The following is a 20,812-nucleotide window of genomic DNA, read 5'->3' on the forward strand; positions in this document are numbered from 1 at the left end:
TGTCTGTTCGTTCCTCCTTTCCCCACAATCCATGCCCTCACTGGTCGCCCCAAACCTGATGGAATACATTTGGCTCTGTGTGCCTCTCCACAACAAGGTATTGTTTCTTTGTGATCCACCATGATATACCATCCCTTCAACTCCATTGACTTCATATATGAGGCTCTCTTTGCAAACATTAATACTATGCTCTGCTCACACTTCCAAATCTGTGAAGATCTTAATTGTTTTTGGGGTTTTGTTAGTGGAAGTCACCCCAACCAAGGCATAAAGCCACTCCAGGTGAGGGGCTAAGAAAGAAAAAGACGAAGCAGAAGAAAAACTGGCAAAACCTTCACATAGTCGTGAAACAAGGAAAGCTCTTCACAGCACCGCTGTGCTGGAGGGGGTAACTAGGCCAGGTGGAAAAATTAATTTTCCTATCCCCATTGGGTTTTTTTTAAGAGGCAGCATCTCCATACTGGATGGCCGTTGGCTCCCGAAGGGAGCTCATCCACCCTTTATCAGGTGGTGTTTTTATTCCTGGTAGGGTGTCACAGTCACCCTCCCCACTAGCAAAGCCAGTGAGGAGTGTCAGTTTAGTTGCCGACAACCTGACCATGCGGCAGGTAGCACTGGGTTACGTGTTAGCAGTGGCAGTCCCAAAAGACTGGTCTGACTACGAAAATTGGCATTTCAGCACCATGACAGTGGGTTTATTTTCACTTTTCCTGTTGGAGCTTTTCTATCCTCCATAATCCTCAAACTGTTTTTTAATACATGGAGACACCGCTTATGTTAATTGCTGTACCATATGTCCTTTACTTCTTTGTATACTCTCTTGTAGTAATATTTTGTGTTCCACGTATTCCTTCTTCCTTGTTTCATCTCCACGCTCCACTCAATTTCCTCCCTCTCATTCCTCTCCTATTCCCAATGAATAAATTCATTTTTAAAATGGTACAACTTGTGAGCTGGACAAAAGAAAATGCACAAAGGCAGCTGGAGTGGGAGAGTGAGACAGAAGGAAGGGAACAGGAGGGGATATGGGAATGGGAAAAGCAGAGGTAAAGGGGAATGATAAAACATTACCCATTACTTATTACACAGTGAAACAGACAAGGAATAACAGGAAATAAATTAAAGGAATGAGGGGAGGCGAAATTAAAAAAAGTTTTTGGCATTAAAAAAAAAATTTATTCCAGAATACGGGGAACACAAAATATTAGCCAAACAACATGTACGAAGCAGTAAGAGATGTAGGGTACAACAATAAATACAAACAATGAGTACAAGGTGAACAAACAGGTGAGGGATGGTTGTGGATAGAAATGAAAGCAAGAACATGGGGAAAAAGATCAAGATTTTGGATGGGGGGATGAGATCATAGTTGTTGGCCTCAACCTGCAAAGCCCATGCTTTTCTCCCGGCCAACTCGATGTTGGTTGTTCCAGAGTTGGCAATGGCAAAAACCTTTTCATCTTGGCTCCACATGGAAAAACATGCAACATTGTCTATCCTGAAGCTCTACAAGGATTAAAAAAAGGTCAAACAATGTGATAAAATGCGATGTGAAATCTTCAGTGCTGAAGGAGAAGAAACAGTGCTGAAGAAAGGCAGAAAGAGGAAAGAATAAAGACAAAGGAAAGATAAATGAAGAGAACAAAAGAAGGAAGATAGAAGAATAACAGTGAAAAAATGATAACAGAGAAGAAAGGAAGGAGAGGCAGATAGAAGAAGAAGAATGGCAGGACAGCAATATAGAAGTAGAAAAAAAGACAAAAACAAGGAATAACAAAAATCCAGAGCAGCAGAACCTCCACAACATCAAAAAGCAAGACAAGAAGCAAACACAGCAGTAATGACTGCATTCTGCCTTCTCATAGTGTGATCAAACAGTCGTTGTATTGTACTTTAGTCGGTTGTCCATACTATCTGGTTCACGAGGACACAATACAAGCCTATGAAATTTTTCTAGCCCCTGTGTGAAGCGGAGCCACCACCATAAAATACAAAACACACAGTAAACGGTGCTCTGTGTTGAGGCGCGGCAGTGATGGTCATGTTTAACGCTCGACTAGTCAAAGATCCCCGGTGGGTTAAATATCACCACGAGGTCAGCTTTGGTCTTATTTGCTCTCTCCCACCTGTCTCTTTCCTCCCACCCCCTCCTCTTCCCCCTCCCCCCCCCCAATTCTCTATCTTTCTCCCTTCTTTCTCTCTCACCTCTCTCTCTCCCTCTCCCAATGTCTCTCCCTCTCCCACCCCTGTCGCACAGCTCTGTCTTTCTCTCACCCCTCCCCCTCTCCATCTCCCCCCCTCTATCTCCCACCCCCTCCCCTTTCCCTCCCCTGATCCCCTCTTAATATACCCATCAGCGAAGCGACTGGTTGGATTTGCTCATAACAAATAAATGACATAATTACACAAACCCTCACAACAAATCTACAACTACTTCAAACATCGATATCTTCACACAATTGTTGCCACCTGAAACAAAAATGTCAAAAGATGTCGCGATAGCAATCCTTAAAAGGATTGTGGTGTTGTGTTGTGATGTCATTCCTTCCTACGTTGTTTGGTTGTTTTTGGGGATTCCATCCCGACATGCTTGTTTTTTTCTGACTTGCATGTAGAGTACTGTGCAAAAGTTTGAGTTGCTTCAATGCTATTCATATTTGTTAGGGTAAATTCATCAAATTATCAATGACTACGAAGAGTACCCATCCCCAGTGACAGGAAAAGTTTAAATTAATCTATCAATTTAAATTATTTCATGGACTTTTCAATTGTATTGCACGCTTGATTTCACTCAGACCCAAAGCTCTGAGCGACTTACCCACCCTCGTGAAACAGTGGTGCAACATTGGGAGGTTGTGGTGCAGAGGATAGATTTGTCTAAAAAGAGAACAAAATATCCTGCTTGTGAAATAAAATTTGGCTTCAACATTATTCATGCCTATTCTCCCATCATTTCAAAAGAAAATGTTAAGCTTTTCAAATGCAGCGCAAGAAGCAGCCACCGTAAACGGGAGACAGATGAAAGCACGGACTGACGCTACCGTTCGCAATATATCATAAATGACTTCCCTTCCAAGGAAGTTCAACACAGAAAGAGACCATCCGGCTCATCCAGCCTGCACAATGGTTGCCAACCTATGAAGGTTTTTTTTGTATACAGAGTTGAAGCTCATGGAAGAACTACAACACTGAACGGATCAGGAAGCAAGAAGACAAAAGGAACAGTAGAGAGGGGGGGGGCATAAACAGTAGATTGAGGGATAAAATCGAGGGAGAATTAGACGAGGAATGGGGTGGACAGGATGACTACAGAAGGGAATTTCTTCTCCCCGACCCCTCCCTCTCAGCTCTCTCCCTCCCCATTCTTTCTGCCCCCACCCATCCCCCCCCCCACTTACCTTTATCTCCCACTCCCATGAAAGGGGAACAATGAATGGAGCCAAATACAGGCAAATCCTTGAGGAGAATCTGCTTCAAAGTGCAAAAAAACCTTAGACTGTGGCAAAGATTTAATTAAGTTCCAACAGGACAATGACCCCAAACATACACCCAGAGCAACACTGCAACGGCTTCAGAACAAGAACGTGAAAGTCCTTGAGTGGCCCAACCAAAGCCCAGACTTGAATCCCATTGTGAATCTGTGGAAAGACTTGAAGATTTCTGTTCACTGACACTCGCCATCCAACTTGACAGAGCTTGAGCAAATCTGCAAAGAAGAATGGGAGAAAATCCCCAAATCCATGTGCAAAGCTGATAGAGACATACCCAAGAAGACTCAAATATGTAATCACTGTTAAAGGTGCTTCTTCAAAGTATTGATTCGGGGTTTGAATACTTATTGACGCAAGGCATTTCAGCTTTTCACTTTTGATTGATTTGTAAAAAAAGATTCTAAAAACATGTTTTCTCTCTGTCATTATGGGGTATTTTGTGGAGATGGGTGACAAAAAAAATTTAAATTTAATCCATTTTAAATTCAAGCTGCAACACAACAAAATGTGACAAAAGTTGAAGGGTGTGAATACTTTCTGAAGGCACTGTCCGTCCACGCTCTATCCTCTTGGGCAGCCGCTCTAACCCTCAACGAATGACGTCATCCAGTCCACTGACAATTAAACTTAAGCTTATTTGGGACATCGAAGTTAATATTAAACGTTATTTTTAGGTCACAATGCTAAATGTGGATTTTTCTGTAATTAAATGATTAACACTGCAACCTTTGTTCAAAGACTTTCAGTATGGGCTTCCTTTATTAACAACACTTACATGGTTTGTTCAACTTTGTGACAATCCTCATACTCTGTCATCGGGTGTCGGTGAGGCCGAAGCAGCTTCCTGAGCAAGGGTTCTACTTGGGTGGTTCGCCATTCCCTTCCTGGCAGTAGTTCGGGAAAGAATTTGTAATTTGGCTTGCCTCCTCTTCTCTTCGCAAAGGACACCTTGACATCGATAATGTCCACCAACTAATGCCGGCAGACAGGACTCCAAGTTTAATGTCCATTCAAGGGACGTCACACACATTTATGAATCACCCTGCCTTTGAAACATTGGGATGACAGTTTATAGCTGGGTCGATTCGAACTCGAGCTAGATGGCTTCGAGGTGAGTATGCGTACCTCCAGGCCACTCTACCAGCCCCATTTAACCATGCATGATGATATTCTGTGCTCTGCTGCACTGATATCCTTCCGTCGCTACTTACTCTTCTCTACCATTTCAGATACTTACCTTTGCGATGCAATCACTGTTTTCATTCAAGCCAGTGCTTTGTGACAGCCATCCTAGGCACTGAAATGCTTCTGGCTTCACACATCGCTCTGCAATATGCTTCTCTTGCTTTTGATGAGATGCAACATCTTCCCAGCTACTGTTCTTTGGTATGCAGATCACCTTCACATTGTCTTCTTCCTTTGGAATGATTTCAGCAGCCATTGCACCACCAGCAAGATGGGACAACCTTTGGTGCAGGCCTTGCTCAGTGAAAATGTTCCTTTGAAAAAGAAAAAAAATCAGTAAAGTTGTGTTCCAAGGCTTCAATGGAGTAATGATCAGAGCATCTGCTCCGAGTCTGGGAGGTCGGTGTGAACCCCCACCGAGTCATACCAAAGATATTTAAAATGGTACGTGCTGCTTCCTTGTTTGACGTTCAGCATTTAAAATGGATACGTCACACATAATGATGCCTCACCCTGCACATGAAACCAGGATGGCAGTATATAGCCAGGCCAAGATTCGAACAGACTCAACAACTTCGAGGTACCTCCAGTGTGCGTACCTCTAGGCCAGTGATACTTCAACTTTTTAGGCCGCAACCTGAATCCAGACCATTGGGTATGCTGGTGACCCATGGCCTAAAAATAAAAAAATAAAAAAAGTGAATAAATATTTTTAATAATTGCAGCAGCGTCAACCAGTGTGACTGTGAACTACATGATGAACAAATGAGCAGGATTATTTTGTTTAACTGTTGCTAAATCTTTGAAGTAGGGCTTCATCGTGGACAAGGCAGCACGCAGATCATGTTCGGGCTACAACCTGTTTCGAAGCTTCGTCTTCGTCACAGTCAGTGCAGAAAAACCTGCCTCTCAAAAGGTATGTAGCCATGAATGGCAGGACTTTCACAGCTTCCACCCTGACAAAAGGCTCATCAACCCTGCCCCCTCCCCCTACTATCCCCAACGCTATGTCTTCCTCAACCTCCCCCAAACCCCAAGTCCTCAACCTCCCCCTCTCAACTCGAAGACTTCAATCCCCTCCCCCCACTAAAGTCTCAACCTCCCTGTCTCAACTCTGTCCCATCTTTGCTCCCCCCCCCACCCCTCCACCCCACCTCCTATAGAAGTGAAAGAGCATTCTTACATCAATCATTACACATTTTTATGTATTTAATATTGTGTCAGCAAAATCAGAGTTTGAGGTTGTCTTACTTGGAACCTCCTTATCATTAACCATCAATAAACGACTATCTCAGTATTCTGATGTATTTTGTGTCACTGACAATCTCTCGAATTGTCATGTTTTTACAACGTTTGGTGAAAGTAAATAAAATAAAACTGCTTTTGATTCCTACCAACCGGCGTATGTTCATTTACTTCACATAATAATTATGCGAATTACATGTCCATGTACGCGTGAAATACAGCTCGCTGATAAAATCCTTTATTTGCAAACTATTCAGCCTTGGAAACTTGGGCGAAAAACCCAAAGATTTCTTTGACTAAAGACTTCAAATATTAATCATAACTTTTTTCTTTCCTCTGCATTATGAAAATGTACCTTTCCTTCATGATAGACGACGCGTCATTCCGTTATTATTTTTTTTTATGAACTCACCAGGCCTCTTGATTATGCAAAAGTTTCTTTGGGTGGTGGAAAGTAGACCGCTGTCTCGATCATTCCCAAGGAAAACATGCATTACCTCATTTCCTCTGTGTGAGTTGTAATCAAAACATACCTTTATTTCCTGAAAATGTACCTTTATTTCATGGGAGAACACGTGTTGTTCAGTCTTCAAATATACAACTGAAGCTGAAGGTCTATAAGTAGCGAACAAAATGGCGGTAATTTCATTTTTTTCTCAAAATGATGGTAATCAGACATGTGAAGCTCCGCCCTGGACAAACAGAGCTTCAGAGCGACTGGCGAAGAAAATATATATATATATATATATATATATATATATATATATATATATATATAATGATTATATGGAAGAAGAGGAGGGGGAGGAGGAGTAACATGAAGAGATAATATAACAGGTGGAATCCAGGCTTTCTTTGTGTGTCGATGTGTGCTGCTAAGGCAATGACTAATCAAATGGCTCCAAGTCTACAAATGCCAGCAAAGTATTAAAGCAAAAGTATTTAAAAATCAATTTATGTATCATCTCAAATCTTCATTGAAACATTGCTCCTGTTGCACTTGAATTCATGAAATACAGCAGCATTCATTCCTAGCAATTATATTTGTATTTTGTCACCATCCTTTTCCGTAATTTCGAATATACTGTCTCCTTTTACTGAGCCTGTTCACCTTTATTCCCTGGAAAAATGCTACTGAGCCATCTGCTTGTCCTCTCTCGACTTTCCTTCCATTCATATCGTGGCTGATACCCAAGCAGCTTGGCGGCTTTGTCTGTAGAAACTGTGAATGGCGTCCACACCATGGAAAGTGTGTGTCGATTCAGAATCGGTGTCCATTGTTTGAACGGGCGCAATATTACCGAAAACATCTCAGCAATCCACACAATTATCAGGATGACCAAGTATGGAACTTGAAATGGAGTGATCGGAATACCAGCTGCCTCCAACAACTCGTGGTTGAAGTTGCTGTAAGATAGATATGGCGAATCATCATAACAGTAGAAGACTTCACCCGCTGCTGGCCCGGTTCGTTTGGTGTAAAGACAGTAAGCTGCGAGAATGTGCATCCATGCTACATTCCCTGCAAATCAATCAGGCAATCAAATTTACACATTTGTAGAAATACGTACAATCAAGCAAATTTTAAAAGGAACTACTGTATTACAAAGACAAAATTTGAAAGTGCCAAGTTACATTTAATTATCTGAAACATGATACAATCAGGAACCACATGACAGTATTATTGAAGTAACAATTGTGATAAACTTGGTCCTGATTTCAACTTGCATTTAAGAAGAAAAATATGAATTCATTTTCACAGTACATTGTAAACAACACCGTAAGTGAAGCAGAGTCAACAACATTGCACAATACATGAATTAAGGCGCTGTCACACCTTAACGATTTAGCCAGCAATGGCAACGTATAAAAATGTATGTAAAATGTTGGCGTACGCTGAAATTTTGATGTTTTTTTTTTTAAGTTTTGGTCATATTCATAACGTGTTGGTCATATGCATAACATATTAGTCACGGGCACAGAACGTTTCGTTGCCTGATAGATAACTTGTACCAACGAATGCTTCGCCTGTTGTCGGCGTTCACAACCTATGCCCAACGATAGTCTAACTTAGGCATAGCGCGATGCACGTATCGCCGACGAACTCGTGGCGTAGCCTGTTAAAAACCTGCCGCACGCCGATTTAAATCATAACCGCCTGAAAATTGGAAGTGTCAACCACGCAGTCACACCATGATGATTTAGCCATCGTATGCCGACCTATGAAAAATGTGTCTAAAACGCTGGCACACGTTGAATACGGTATGGGTAAGTTGTGTATATGTTAGGAGCAAACTGAAAAACGATGAAGTACGCTGTCATATTTTGTGGTACGTTTAGTACGTCGTGAAATTTCAAGCATGCTGAAAATTTTATGACCTACTCGCCGTATGACTCACACGTTCCGCTACGCTGGCCATAAGTTGTCGGCACGTTATGCAATCGTTGACACACGTCGACACAAGTTACTTGTAAGTTACTCATAAGTCGAAACACGTCGAGGCAATGTTTAGCATACTCGAAACTTATTTTCTCCGTCAAGGCACATTTTCTTTTTTTCTCCTTGGCTCCGTGAAGGCACGTGACGAAATATCTGAAGTTGTTGTTGTTGTTGGTGTTGTTGTTTTTTTATTATTATTATTTTTTTAGTCTATCACGAATTTAAAAATATATTCGGACATTTGCTTTCAAGTTTCGACGTCGACGTGACAATATCCTCAAACAGAAAATATTCACAGAGGAGGAACTAAGAATAAGACATGAGCAAACTGAAGAGGCAATCGCACGTGACGTAACGGCACGTGACGAAATATCGGAAGTTATTGTTGTTGTTTTTTTTAACGCTGCCAATACGCCATTATACGGTAGCTGTAAATTAGAAACACGTTCAGTGAGTTCTGTGGTCGTCTGGAAGACGTCAATCTAATACGTCTACATACGTCAATATGCGTTGGAGGTACGTTACACATAGGTTCAAAGCACGTTACTCATTGGTTAGAAATAAGTTTTGGGTACGCTAAGCATTACCTCGACGCGTTTCGACTTATGAGTAACTTACAAGTAACGTGCCTCGACGTGTGTGCAACGATCGTGTAACGTGCCTACAACACATTACTCATCGGTTATAAATAAGTTTCGGGTATGCTAAACATTACCTCGACGTGTTTCGACTTATGAGTAACTTACAAGTAACGTGTGTCGACGTGTGTCAACGATCGCATAACGTGTCGACGACTTATGGCCAGCGTAGCAGAATGTGCGAGTCATACACTGGCAGACGTCATAAAATTTCAAGCATGCTAAAATTTGAGGACAACCGCAAAGTACAACGATGAAAGCCAGCGTACTACGACGTATGGCAGTGTTTTTCAGCGTGCTCTTAACGTATACAAACTTACCCATAACGTATTCGATGTGTGCCAGCATTTTAGCCCAATTTTGCATACGTCAGGCATACGTTGGCTAAATCGTCAAGGTGTGACAGGGCCTTTAGAAATGCAAAATCATGGGAATCTCGCACAATGAAGCTGAGTTTCTGGGGCTATCGCTTTCACACATCACAGACAGGTTTAAATTTGACACCCAGTCAGCTTGTTTCTGAGCAATGTCAAAATTTCATTTCGCTTCCCGAGGACACCAGAGAATCTTGGTCACCAATAGGATTGTTCAATAACGCACACAAAAATTATGAGGATACAACATGTGATTTGGGCAAGCTCCTCATCGATTTGTGTGTATGAGGTATGTGCCTCTCTGGGTATTTATATATTCCTGCATCAGCAACATTGTGTGTAGCATTTACTGTAGAAGCAATAACTATTAAAGTGCATCAACTTGATCAAATAAGTTGTGAAACATCATTACCGATGTATACTCGTCCATGCTCTGCCTCTGGTGGGGCAAGCTTCAGCATTATTCCCCTGCATCGATAAACTGAGCTCACAAGTCCTTTCAAAATGTCGTGGTCTTCACCATAAATCCCTGTGGGACGTAGTGCAAGGGTAGCTAGATGTCCCCCACCGGATAGCTGCAAAGCACAAGGGGAAGAACACACAGATGCTGAATGGAGTAGGTAATCGAACAGACGATTCCCTATGAGTACAAGTGCTTCTCATTCACTTACACCGACCATCTACAGACTTTTCAAGCCTTTCCCTACATATGTTTTTCCACTTTTATTTTATATTTTATTTTGTTTTGTCTTATTTTACTTTATCTTTTAAGAAATGGCTGGAGGAAGTTTAAGAAGCGGTTACCCCTATTCACATCAAAAGGGTCCCCTCTCCAATTAAAGGGGAAACTGTGTGCAGGTTGCGTTAGAAGCATGATGTTGTCTGGCAGTGAAACATGGTGATCAAAAAGGAGGATGAACGGAGGTGTGAACGAAATGAGAATGGTGAGGTTGATGTGTGATGTGACACTGAAGGATAGGAAATCAAATGTGGAATTAAGAGATAGGTGAGGTATAGAAACCATTTGTGAGGTTATGCACAGGGGAAGGTTGAGATGGTTCGGACATGTGGAAAGGATGGGGGTGGGCAGCTGTGTAAGGATCTGTATAAATATGAATGTGAATGGAAGGAGAGCGAGAGGCCGTCCAAGGAAAACATGGAATGTGTTGCTGAGAGATGATCTTCGAGTTAAAGGCCGAACAAGAGGGCTCTCGCAAGGGATTGTGCAGCCTGGAAAGCAGACATGAGGTGAACCACGGCTTACACATGCAAGCATGGAAACGGCTGGATGACGATGACGATGATAACGAATAATAATAATAATAACAACAATAATAATTAATAATAATATGCCTGGTATTGGCTTAATGGTTAGAGTGGTGGGCTTGTGGTCCTGAGTTCAAATCCTGCTTTGCTGTTGAATTAATACCAGGTGGGGTTCACTCAGTCTGTCATCTTTCTGAGGTCAGCAAAATGAGTACCAGCTTGCTGGGATGATTAAGCCATTTGAGTATCCTGTGTCAGAGTGGTGACCTGTCCAGGATTGTGCCCAATAGCCTGGGAGACTGCTATGACAGCACCAACACTGAACAGAGTATCATCCCAATGGAATGATTATCTATTTTTCTTCTCCCTTCTCTTCACTTTTCCTCTCCTCTCTATTGTCCTTTGTTTCCTCTTATCTCTGCTTCCCTTTTTCTTTCTCCTTAAAAAAAATCTTTCCTTGTTATTTAATGTTTTTATTGCGAGTTGTTTTTATTATTATTTCTCTTAAAATTTGTTGGTTTATTGATCCAATTCTTTATTACTTGTGAAAATCGATTTTTCGAGTACATTGGTTGGTCTTATGTGTTATTCTGTCTGTCTGTTGGTTTGTTTTTATGTCAATCGCCGACAGGTCACAATTTTAAACCGGTCTTCAGAAAATTTTATCACATCAACATAAGTAGATCAACATAAGCCAAAAGGTCAACGTAGGCCAATAAGTCCACATAGGCCAGGTTTCTAAAATTGTCAATTTTCATCTGATTGACTTGAAATTTGAAGAGGATTTGTGTATTTGGTCATTGAATTCAACCACGAATTATTTTTCAGGTTAAATTTGTTTCACGAGTTTCGCAAGAATCGTGCAATGCACGACATCTTTCTTGTTTTGCTTCTTGGTTGTTACTCCATTTTCCCCTTTCTCCCAGTCAAAATCCCGTTGGCTTGACCCGCCCCTGAACCCTAATTAATCCTTACTTTCAAAATGAGTCGTTCTCACTCCATGAACTCTCTGAACCTGAATCTCTGAAAAGAGAGATACATCCATCTCTGACTCACTCCCACCCTGTATCTATATCAACTCTCACCCCTATCCCAATCCTCTCTTTTGCTCTGATGAAGGGTTAATGCCCGAAACTTCAGCTTCTACTTGCTTCCCACAGCAAATAGCATACTTCGATAAACATTCTGTTGATTTCATCCATTATTCTACCAGTCCGCCAATGGAGATTGGCGCTACCCTTCACGAGCAAGACTTGTTCGTCATTCAGCTTTGACCAGTGATGAAGTCACTTCCAGTCTCATTTGTTCAGGCAAGGCAATAACATTTCACAAAATATCAGCGATTAACTATTTTTATTATTATTATTTTTTACATGTTCTAAGATAAATCCAAATCAATCTTGAGCTGCCGTCAGACAATGTGACAACTTGAATTTTTAACCTTAACCCATTGACTGCCAACTCTTTTAGTATACACCACTCTCATTTGCCCAGCCAAGTATGCCTGTGCATTTCATTTATTTTCAAATTTTATCCTTATGTGAGCAAATCTAAGTTCATTTCTAATCCATTGGTGGGAGGACCCCATGTTAAGCTGCTGTCACACCTTGACGATTTAGCCAGCGTATGCCGACATATGAAACATTTATCTAAAATGCTGGCACACGTCGAATACGTTATGGGTAAGTTTGTATACGTTAAGAGTACGCTGGCATACGTCGTAGTACGCCGAGCTCATCGGCAAATTTTAACATGCTCAAAATTTTTCGACATATGCCAGCGTATGACTCACACGTTCAGCATACGCTGGCCATAAGTTGTAGGCACGTTATGCGATCGTTGACACACGTCGACACACGTTACTTGTAAGTTACTCATAAGTCTAAACACATTGAGGTAATGTTAAGCGTCAGTGTTCCAGACTCCATGGTTTTTTTTTTTTTCTTCGGCATGACGGTGATGTTGACACTTCGATTTCTAGTGCTGTTATAATATAATATAATTAATAGGCTGCCACTCAACGATTTAAATCATAACCGCACGAGAAATCGAAGTGTCAACATGCCGAAGAGAAGAAGAAAAAAAAACCATGGAGTCTGGAACACTGACGGGTTCCTCCTGTGAACCCCATTTTTATATACAAATTCCCCTCAACGCTGCCAATACGCCATTACGGTAGCTGTAAGTTCGTAACACGTTCAGTAAGTTCTGTGGTCATCCGGAAGACGTCAAATACATCTACATACGTCAATATGCGTTGGAGATACGTTACACATAGGTTCAAAGCATGTTACTCATAGGTTCGAAATATGTTTCGGGTATGCTAAACATTACCTCAATGTGTTTAGACTTATGAGTAACTTACAAGTAACGTGTGTTGACGTGTGTCAACGATCGCATAAAATGCCGACAACTTATGGCCAGTGTATGCGGAACGTGTGCGTAATTCGCTGGCATACGTCTAAAAATTTTGAGCATGCTTAAAATTTGTCGACGTGCTCGGTGTACTATGACGTATGGCAGCGTGCTTCAGCGTGCTCTTAACGTATTGTTACGAATTTGGAATTCGATTGCACACAACATACAGGTTCCTTTAGTCAGCTATGTCGATAAGTGCTTTTTCCCTAGATAGCTCACCTTCCATTGTTTAAATATTTAGAAATTGATTAGTTGCGCTGTTATTCAATTCAATAGTTAGGGAGCACTCACGAAACAATGGAGACGTCCCTCCCCCTCTTCTGCGAAGAGGGAGAAGAGCCCTCCCATCCTGAATCCCAGGACGTAAACACAGGATGTTCAGCAGGCCGTCGATTCCTGCTTGGCTTGGGTTAGGGAGGAGGCTTTCTGGAGTGGTTGTTCAGCAGGCCGTCGAGTCCTGCTTGGCTTGGGTTAGGGAGGAGGCTTTGTGAAGGCTTTCTGCTTTGGTTGTTCAGCAGGCCTTCGGGTCCTGCTTGGTTCGAGTGGGTTGGTGGCTCAGGGAGCTTCGGCCTCGGCTTGGCTCGGGTGGAGACTTTTTGGAGAGCTGCTTTGTTTGGAAGAGGCTGAGTGGGTTGCTCGGCTCAAGCTGCAAGTGGTGGTTCTTCTTCTTCTTGGTTCGTGGAGCTCTTTGTTCTCCGCTTGGTGTGACTCATCGGCCTCATCTTGGAGGTGGTTCCTCGGGGAAGCAGCGCATCGACGGGAAGGATCGGCGCCTCGTCACACCAGCACGTGTTGAGAAGCACGGGAGGATTCGCTGGAGCTCGGGAAGGATTGCAGCTCACGGCGATTGGGTCCAGCTCGCTCTCGCTGGAGCCAGGGTCCAAACAACTTGAAGACCACACGAGGTGGAGAGGTTCGAGATAGGTCCTGGGTTTCAGCTCACCTGTCCTCTGAGCTGGAGCCCGTTATTAAAGGCCTCAGCCACCATTTCTTGGGTGTGTGTGTGTGTGTGTGTGTGTGTGTGTGTGTGTGTGTGTGTGTGTGTGTGTGTGTGTGTGTGTGTGTGTGTGTGTGTGTGTGTGTGCGCGTGCGCGCACGTGTTTCCGTGGGCCCGTCTAATAAGTAGGAAATTGTTAAGTGCTTTGTGTGCTATAAATGTTTGCATTGCATTTCGTATAGTCGGTATAGTTCTGCTCTTACGTGCTTCCCTAGTTCCCCATTATTATAAATAAATACCCCAATTGTTAAATGTTTTCAGCTCGTCGCGTCGATTCTTTCATTGACTGAGCATTTCGTGTGTTGGGAGTTAGAAAGCTGTTAGTTTGTCATAAAAGGGGGACATTTGGAACGACGGTTCTCGGCGATTAAGCCGCTCGGAATCGCGCACGGGACAGGCTCGCCTCAGCGGCTTGTTCAGTATGAGTTCCGTCGAGGGTGGGATACCCCGGTAGTTGGATCACGTGGGTATTGAGGTAAATTGAAGATTAGCAATCGACCCTACCCCACGTGGTCTGCCCATTGGAGTATTTCGGTTCTTTTACAAAGACCCGTCGACTCGGACTTATCCGGGCGGTGATCTATGTTCCGGGCGATCAGTCGGACCAACTCGACTTGCGGCTCCATCAGAGCGGTCGGATCGCGGCCGACGCACCGGCCCACAACAGTATACAAAACTTACCCATAACGTATTCGACGTGTGCCAGCGTATTCAGCAAATTTTTCATATGTCGGCATACGCTGGCTAAAATGTCAAGGCGTGACAGGGCCTTGACACTCGATGTCAAGTGTGGTTATGATTCGAATCGTCGAGCGGCAGCCTTTTAATAGGCTACGCCACGTGATCGTCGGCGATACGCTGCCGCACACTATGCATACGTTAGACTATCGTTGGGCATAGGTTGTGAACGCCAACAACACGCTAAGCATTCGTTGGTATAAGTTATCTATATGTTATCGAAACGTTCTGTGTACATTACTAATACGTTATGCATACGTCCAACTCATTATGAATACGCCAAAAACTGAAAAAAAACATCAATAGTTCAGCGTACGCCAGCGTTTTACATACATTTTGATACATTGCCATACGCTGACTAAAACGTCAAGGTGTGACAGCGGCTTTACGAGAAAACTCATAACTGGCAGTGGGACAATATTTTCAATTCCTTATGCCAAGCACTAGCTATCTGGTAGGACTATTTTTAGCACTGAATCGATGTTGGTATGATGTCATTGCTCATTTGGTAGATCGTGTGCTGAGTATCATGCGTTTTTTTTCTTTTTTGCTACTTGTCATTACCCTTCAAAATGGCATGTGTGAATGCAGATGAAGTGGCAAAACTTCTCATGGAAACTGATAATGATGATCATAATTATTACATAGATTTATGTTCACGGACCTGCCAGAAAAGCAGTTGTTGCATTAACTGGCACAGCGGTATATTCTGTTTTCAATACAATAGCATAATCTTTTCTATGAGAATACTCGTAGTGGCAGAATCTGGTATACCCAGCACAAAGAGTATACTCTTCGTTGTTAGTCAACGTGTTAAAATCAAATAATCAAAATAAAGACCAATTATTGCACCACAGTCCCAAGAAGGAAGCCAGTAACACACACACACACACACACACACACACACACACACACACACACACACACACACACACACACACACACACACACACACACACACACACACACACACACACACACACACACACACACACACACACACACCCAAAAGAATGTATCGGCCATAAAATCATGTTTCTGCAGCCAGCAGGTCATTCCAATGAGCTAGTTCGAATCCTGGCAGGCCATGTCAAAGCGACCACGGTGGCTGACCGATTTGGTGGCCCAGAGCTGGATCACGTGTCTATCACCACAATAATGTGCTGGTGGTACCGCCGAGCCAGTATCTCCGCCACGCTAATCAGGGTCGTGTGCCTGATCTGTGGAGTCATGAGGTACACAACACGGTCTTGTTATGGGTGCTGGTCATCCATATCCAATTAGTCCGTTAGCAGACATGACAACTACAAGAGCAATCACGACCACTCGGATTTTCCCTGAGACCAAGTTGATTGAATAAATAAATATGGTACATGGGAGTTGGACTACAAAGAAGGCAATAACAATGAATACACCGGCCGAATATATGTGACAACAAAACCATTGCCTTAACTGGCCCAGTCATACCACGTGAGATACATCAGGGGCAGACAAGACAAGAAAATACCCTGGCTGTGTCTGGCAAAACACAGCTGGACCTTGATGAGTAGCAACCCAGTCAGGTCCTTGCTGCAGGAAAGGTGATTTCCGTGCCGTAGCCCTGCGCGAGAGAAGGCAAGTGGGCGTGGTTGGCTCGGTGGGTGTGGAGCAGTGCGACAACCTGCAGACTCCATGTGGCTTCCCCGGAGATCTGTGTCTGGGCAAATGCTGCATGCCCCTGTCTGTGTGGACTTTTAAAAACAGGAAGTCCTCAATATCCATCGTAAATGTGTTGCTGGAAAGTGTGTCGTACAATGAAATAATGTATGGCGGAACGCATTTTCTCATACGAATATGCGTTTCAAGGAAGGGTAATGTATGGCGGAACACATTTTCTCATACGAATATGCGTTTCAAGGAAGGGAAACATTCCTGGAAATTTTTGGTCCCCTCTTTGACAACTTTTTATAAATATTAAAAATTGATAATAACTACAGTATACAAGTCTGAAGACGACGACGATGGTTCACAAGCGGTATTTGACAATGTAGATTGTTTCAGAAGTCAAGGATGAGACAATGTGATAATGTTTGACCAAATTATAAAAATGATCAACATGATGTGGTATGAGTGACAGGTTATTAGCTGCAAAATGTCGAAAACCCAGTTTCGTTCAACAACTTAAAAAAATTTGACCTTTGCATAACCTTTAAAAGGTCACAAAACAATGTTGTGGACATTAAAATAAGGAAACAGGATACGTGCTATAGCTTATTGGAGTTAGTTCGTCGAAGAAGGTCGAAAACCCGGTTCGATTCCCACAACTTCGAAAATTTGACCTTTGTGAACTTTAAAGGTCAAAGGTCAAGGATTATGACCTTTGGTGCAAAACTTCCTCTGGAACATTCCAGGAACAATATAACATCATATAGGCTATATGGCATTTCACACTCCTCGGATTATCCATACTTTGAAGAAATCAGTGTAAAAACAAACTTGAAGGGGGCGCCACGGGCAAGGTGTTCGAGATAGAGCAAAATGGTTTCAAGACTTTAGGTGGGGAATGACCTCAAGATTATGCATAAAAAAATATTGTCATTCGAGCTCTCAAAGTTTGGGCAGTCGTATGATTTTTATGTAAAATTCGATATTTTCTAAGTTCGTGACCTTGTGACCTTGACCTTGGGACGAAAATGAAAACTCGAGCTCCGTGGGGCTATGCAGGTGCCATTCGGCTAACCAAATACTGAAACCCCTGCCAGATTCGACAAACCCCCTTGGAGAAGATGCAAATTGAAATCGGCTCCCCCTAAAAACATAATTCGCAATTTTCTAAGTTGGTGACCTTGACCTTGGGACGAAAATGAAAAAAAAAAATCGAGCTCCGTGGGGCTATGCAGGTGCCATTGGGCTAACCAAATACCGAAACCCCAGCCAGATTCGACAAACCCCTCGGAGAAGATCATTTTTTTATGTCAAAATTCGCAATTTTCTAAGTTCATGACCTTGTGACGAAAATGAAAAAAAATCGAGCTCCGTGGGGCTATGCAGGTGCCATTGGGCTAACCAAATACCGAAACCCCTGTCAGATTCGACAAACCCCTAGGAGAAGATGCAAATTGAAATCGGCTACCCCCTAAAAACATGTTTTTGGGGCGTGGCTCTGCCCATAATGGGCACACCACGCCCATTCTCAGGAAAACACAAATAGATCATGATATAAACCTCCCACCAAAATTTTATCAGGATTGGATCAAAACCCACGGAGCTATGCTCGGGACAGACAGACAGACATACAGACACACAACAATAACGAATATAGTGGTCACTTATTTTTTTCGTGAAAATATTTTTTCGTGAACCAATAAAGTACAAGAAAGGTTTAAACAACAGGGTGCAGGGTCCTCATGAGTGATGGTTGGAGAGACGGTTTGAGGTGGTGGAGTGATGTGGTCACATGGAGGTCGGTGAGGAAGGTGGTGGGTTGTCCACTTCCTCCTCGTCCCTCTCCTCTGTCTTTGCCTCCTGAAGTGGTAGGGTTGGCTCAAGTTGAGGTTCTTCTTCGGGATGAAAATAAAATATGCAATGATTGTTGTCTTGAATTTTTCTTTTTTTCGCTATAGAGTTCCTTGAAGCATTCATGAGTTATTGACTTCCTGAACACATTAGCACTGTGCTCTCTGCTTAAATCATCACTGTACAAACTGTGCAAGTCACTGCAAATTGCTGAACAAAGTGCGAGATTTTGCCGGAATAAATAATAAACTTGGGGGCGCATGATGCTGGTTCATGTCTTCAACCACATTGAAAGCAGTCTCTCCATGTTTTCCATCACCTCACTTCGACTACGAACACTCCTGCAAGCACCAAGTGGCGTAACACACTGAGCACGGCCTTGATCTTGTCCTGGTTCACCCTTATGGTCCTTCCCATCCTTGGGGGAATGCCAAGCACTCCCGCAATGACCACAGCCCATTTAGATGCTTCACAAAGTCTTAAAACCTCCTACTTCGACTGCAAGGTGACTGAGGTATGATTCTTCCTTGGCAGCGCACCACTTCCTTCATTGGGTGACCATTTTTTCACTCATAATGTGGGCTTACAGAGTCCAAATAGTAACTAATGCGCACCACAGTACAATACGCACCAAATACTGTATGGCGATGTGAGAGACTAGATAATGGGATGGCACAGCATCACTCCCAGCTTAGTGATGCACCAGTGTGTACCACACAAAGTAGTTGCATGCAACTAAAACGTGCTTAAAGCAAAACAAGCCAAACTTTCGCAACATATAATCACACAAAAGGTTGCAATTGATCAATGATGTTCAACGGAAATAATGTATAGTGGAAAAGGTAGGGACTCACTGTATTCACCCCCACTTGCCGCCATGACGCACTTCACTCCCCCCCCAGCCACTATTGGGTCAAGGGCCGTATTTGATGGGCCAGAGGATCGCCCCCCCCATCCCCACTCCTACCGACTTGTCACATGGACGGCCCTCCTCCTTTTCTTAGGCAGAATGGATACACAACTTCCTCACAAATACTTGTGCCCAAAGGCCTGGCATTAACCCAAAAGGACATAAAAGACATATTTACAAAGGTAAGAACATTAAAAAGGGGTTTCAAGGTATGGCGGTCTTGAGACACACACGAGGAAGTGTGGACGATATCTTTCTATACATAAAACGATGCATATCTAATATGACGATCACATTTCCTCACTCTTAATCTATTACATTCCCCGTGGGAAACAACTAAACGATTATATGCAATGTTAGCCCCGATAAGTCATTTCCATAACACGATATCCCTACCTTCCTTGTTCAAACTCTCTTGAGTCTGCATCCAGAAGTGGGTGCAGTGCAAGATCTGACTCCACTTATCATACAATATAACTCCGCAGTCAAAATTCAAAAACAGAGTTCATTCCTAATCCAATGCATCATTCCACGAACTCTATATTTACTTGTGAATGCACGTAACTTATAATTTACAATCGGATCCGATTTTTAAACAACATGTAGTTGGGGTGGGGGTGAGTGCACCAGGAGGGACTCTTCTTCTCGCTCCTTGAAGTCCATGAAGTCTGTTCTGGTCCCCCATAACTGGTAGCATCTCCCCTCCCAACGCTGCCTATCAGTGTCCTCAGTGACCACAGGGCTTACCAGCACTCGGTGCTCCCATGGCCCAGATAGCCTGTCCACCATGGGAGTCTTTGTTGCCTTTATGGGCCAACAAAAATTTGCATAGAATGTCTTCTTGGCATTTATGGCCAAACAAATAATGGCCATGGCCCTCATAACCTTTCAAACAAATGTCTTCAGCCTTTGTGGACCGTAAAAAATGGCACAAGTGCAGGTGGCAACAGATTATGGAAAGTGCATGACTGGCAGATAAGATGGCTGGACATACTAGTGGCGTGGCTGGACCGATGACATGGCTGACAGGACATGTGGTTACAGATGCCGTGAACTGTCACATGCATGAGCAGGCAGATGTTTTGATGGTGGGAGGAGCGTATGGTGGCAGCAGGTGAGACGGGCGGCTTTGGCTCCAACATACTCTACCCTACTTCTAACTCCTGCTCCTCTAAACCCCTCTAAACCAATATATCCCTCCTGGGACCTCTAATCTCAGACTAATTTAACTCCTGGGAGATTAGAGCATACGTGGCTCAAACTGTCCACTTGGATGATCTGGGGTGGGGCATGTGACCCCATTTTTGTTCTTCACAGATTTGCGACAGGACAACTCCCGGGTACTGCCAAGGTGAAGTGAGCTTGTGGCATCGGCCCCTTTTACTCAGGGGATTGAAGAACCAAATCTTCATCCCTGGAAAAAAAAAAACTCAATTGCTTGACTGGTTTTCACTGCAAAGCTTCATCTGTATGCACGTCAGTTGGAAAGGCATAGCTGCATGCAAAGGCATAGACTCGCTCTATGCCTTCCTCCAAATGATGTGCGTAACCCTCCACAGCGGCCTATCAGGGTGTCCTGGTGGTGGACCACACAACAGCTCGACAGGGGTTCTTA

General features: G+C 43.2%; 1 protein-coding gene and 1 long non-coding RNA gene across 2 annotated transcripts in view; both read right to left on the minus strand.

The window, feature by feature from the left end:
* Positions 1 to 3,491: 3,491 nt before the first annotated feature.
* On the minus strand, positions 3,492 to 5,551 carry LOC147027192 (uncharacterized). The gene is made up of 2 exons (XR_015058725.1): positions 4,729 to 5,551; positions 3,492 to 3,706 (listed from the first exon to the last, which is right to left on the minus strand). It is a non-coding gene; the product is annotated as an uncharacterized LOC147027192 (long non-coding RNA).
* Positions 5,552 to 6,455: 904 nt separating this feature from the next.
* Positions 6,456 to 20,812, minus strand: part of HSD3B7 (hydroxy-delta-5-steroid dehydrogenase, 3 beta- and steroid delta-isomerase 7) — a 68,961-nt gene continuing 54,604 nt past the window's right edge. The window contains exons 7-8 of the mRNA XM_085883392.1: positions 9,786 to 9,948; positions 6,456 to 7,443 (exon numbers count right to left, since the gene is read on the minus strand). Coding sequence (XP_085739518.1) covers positions 7,016 to 7,443; positions 9,786 to 9,948 — 591 coding nt within the window. The 3' untranslated portion in view covers positions 6,456 to 7,015. The remainder of the gene's footprint in view (positions 7,444 to 9,785; positions 9,949 to 20,812) is intronic.

This window comes from Eptatretus burgeri, chromosome 5 (genome assembly GCF_056783735.1).
Source record: "Eptatretus burgeri isolate ZD-2024b chromosome 5, Ebu_testis_v1, whole genome shotgun sequence".
Classification (NCBI taxonomy): domain Eukaryota; kingdom Metazoa; phylum Chordata; class Myxini; order Myxiniformes; family Myxinidae; genus Eptatretus; species Eptatretus burgeri.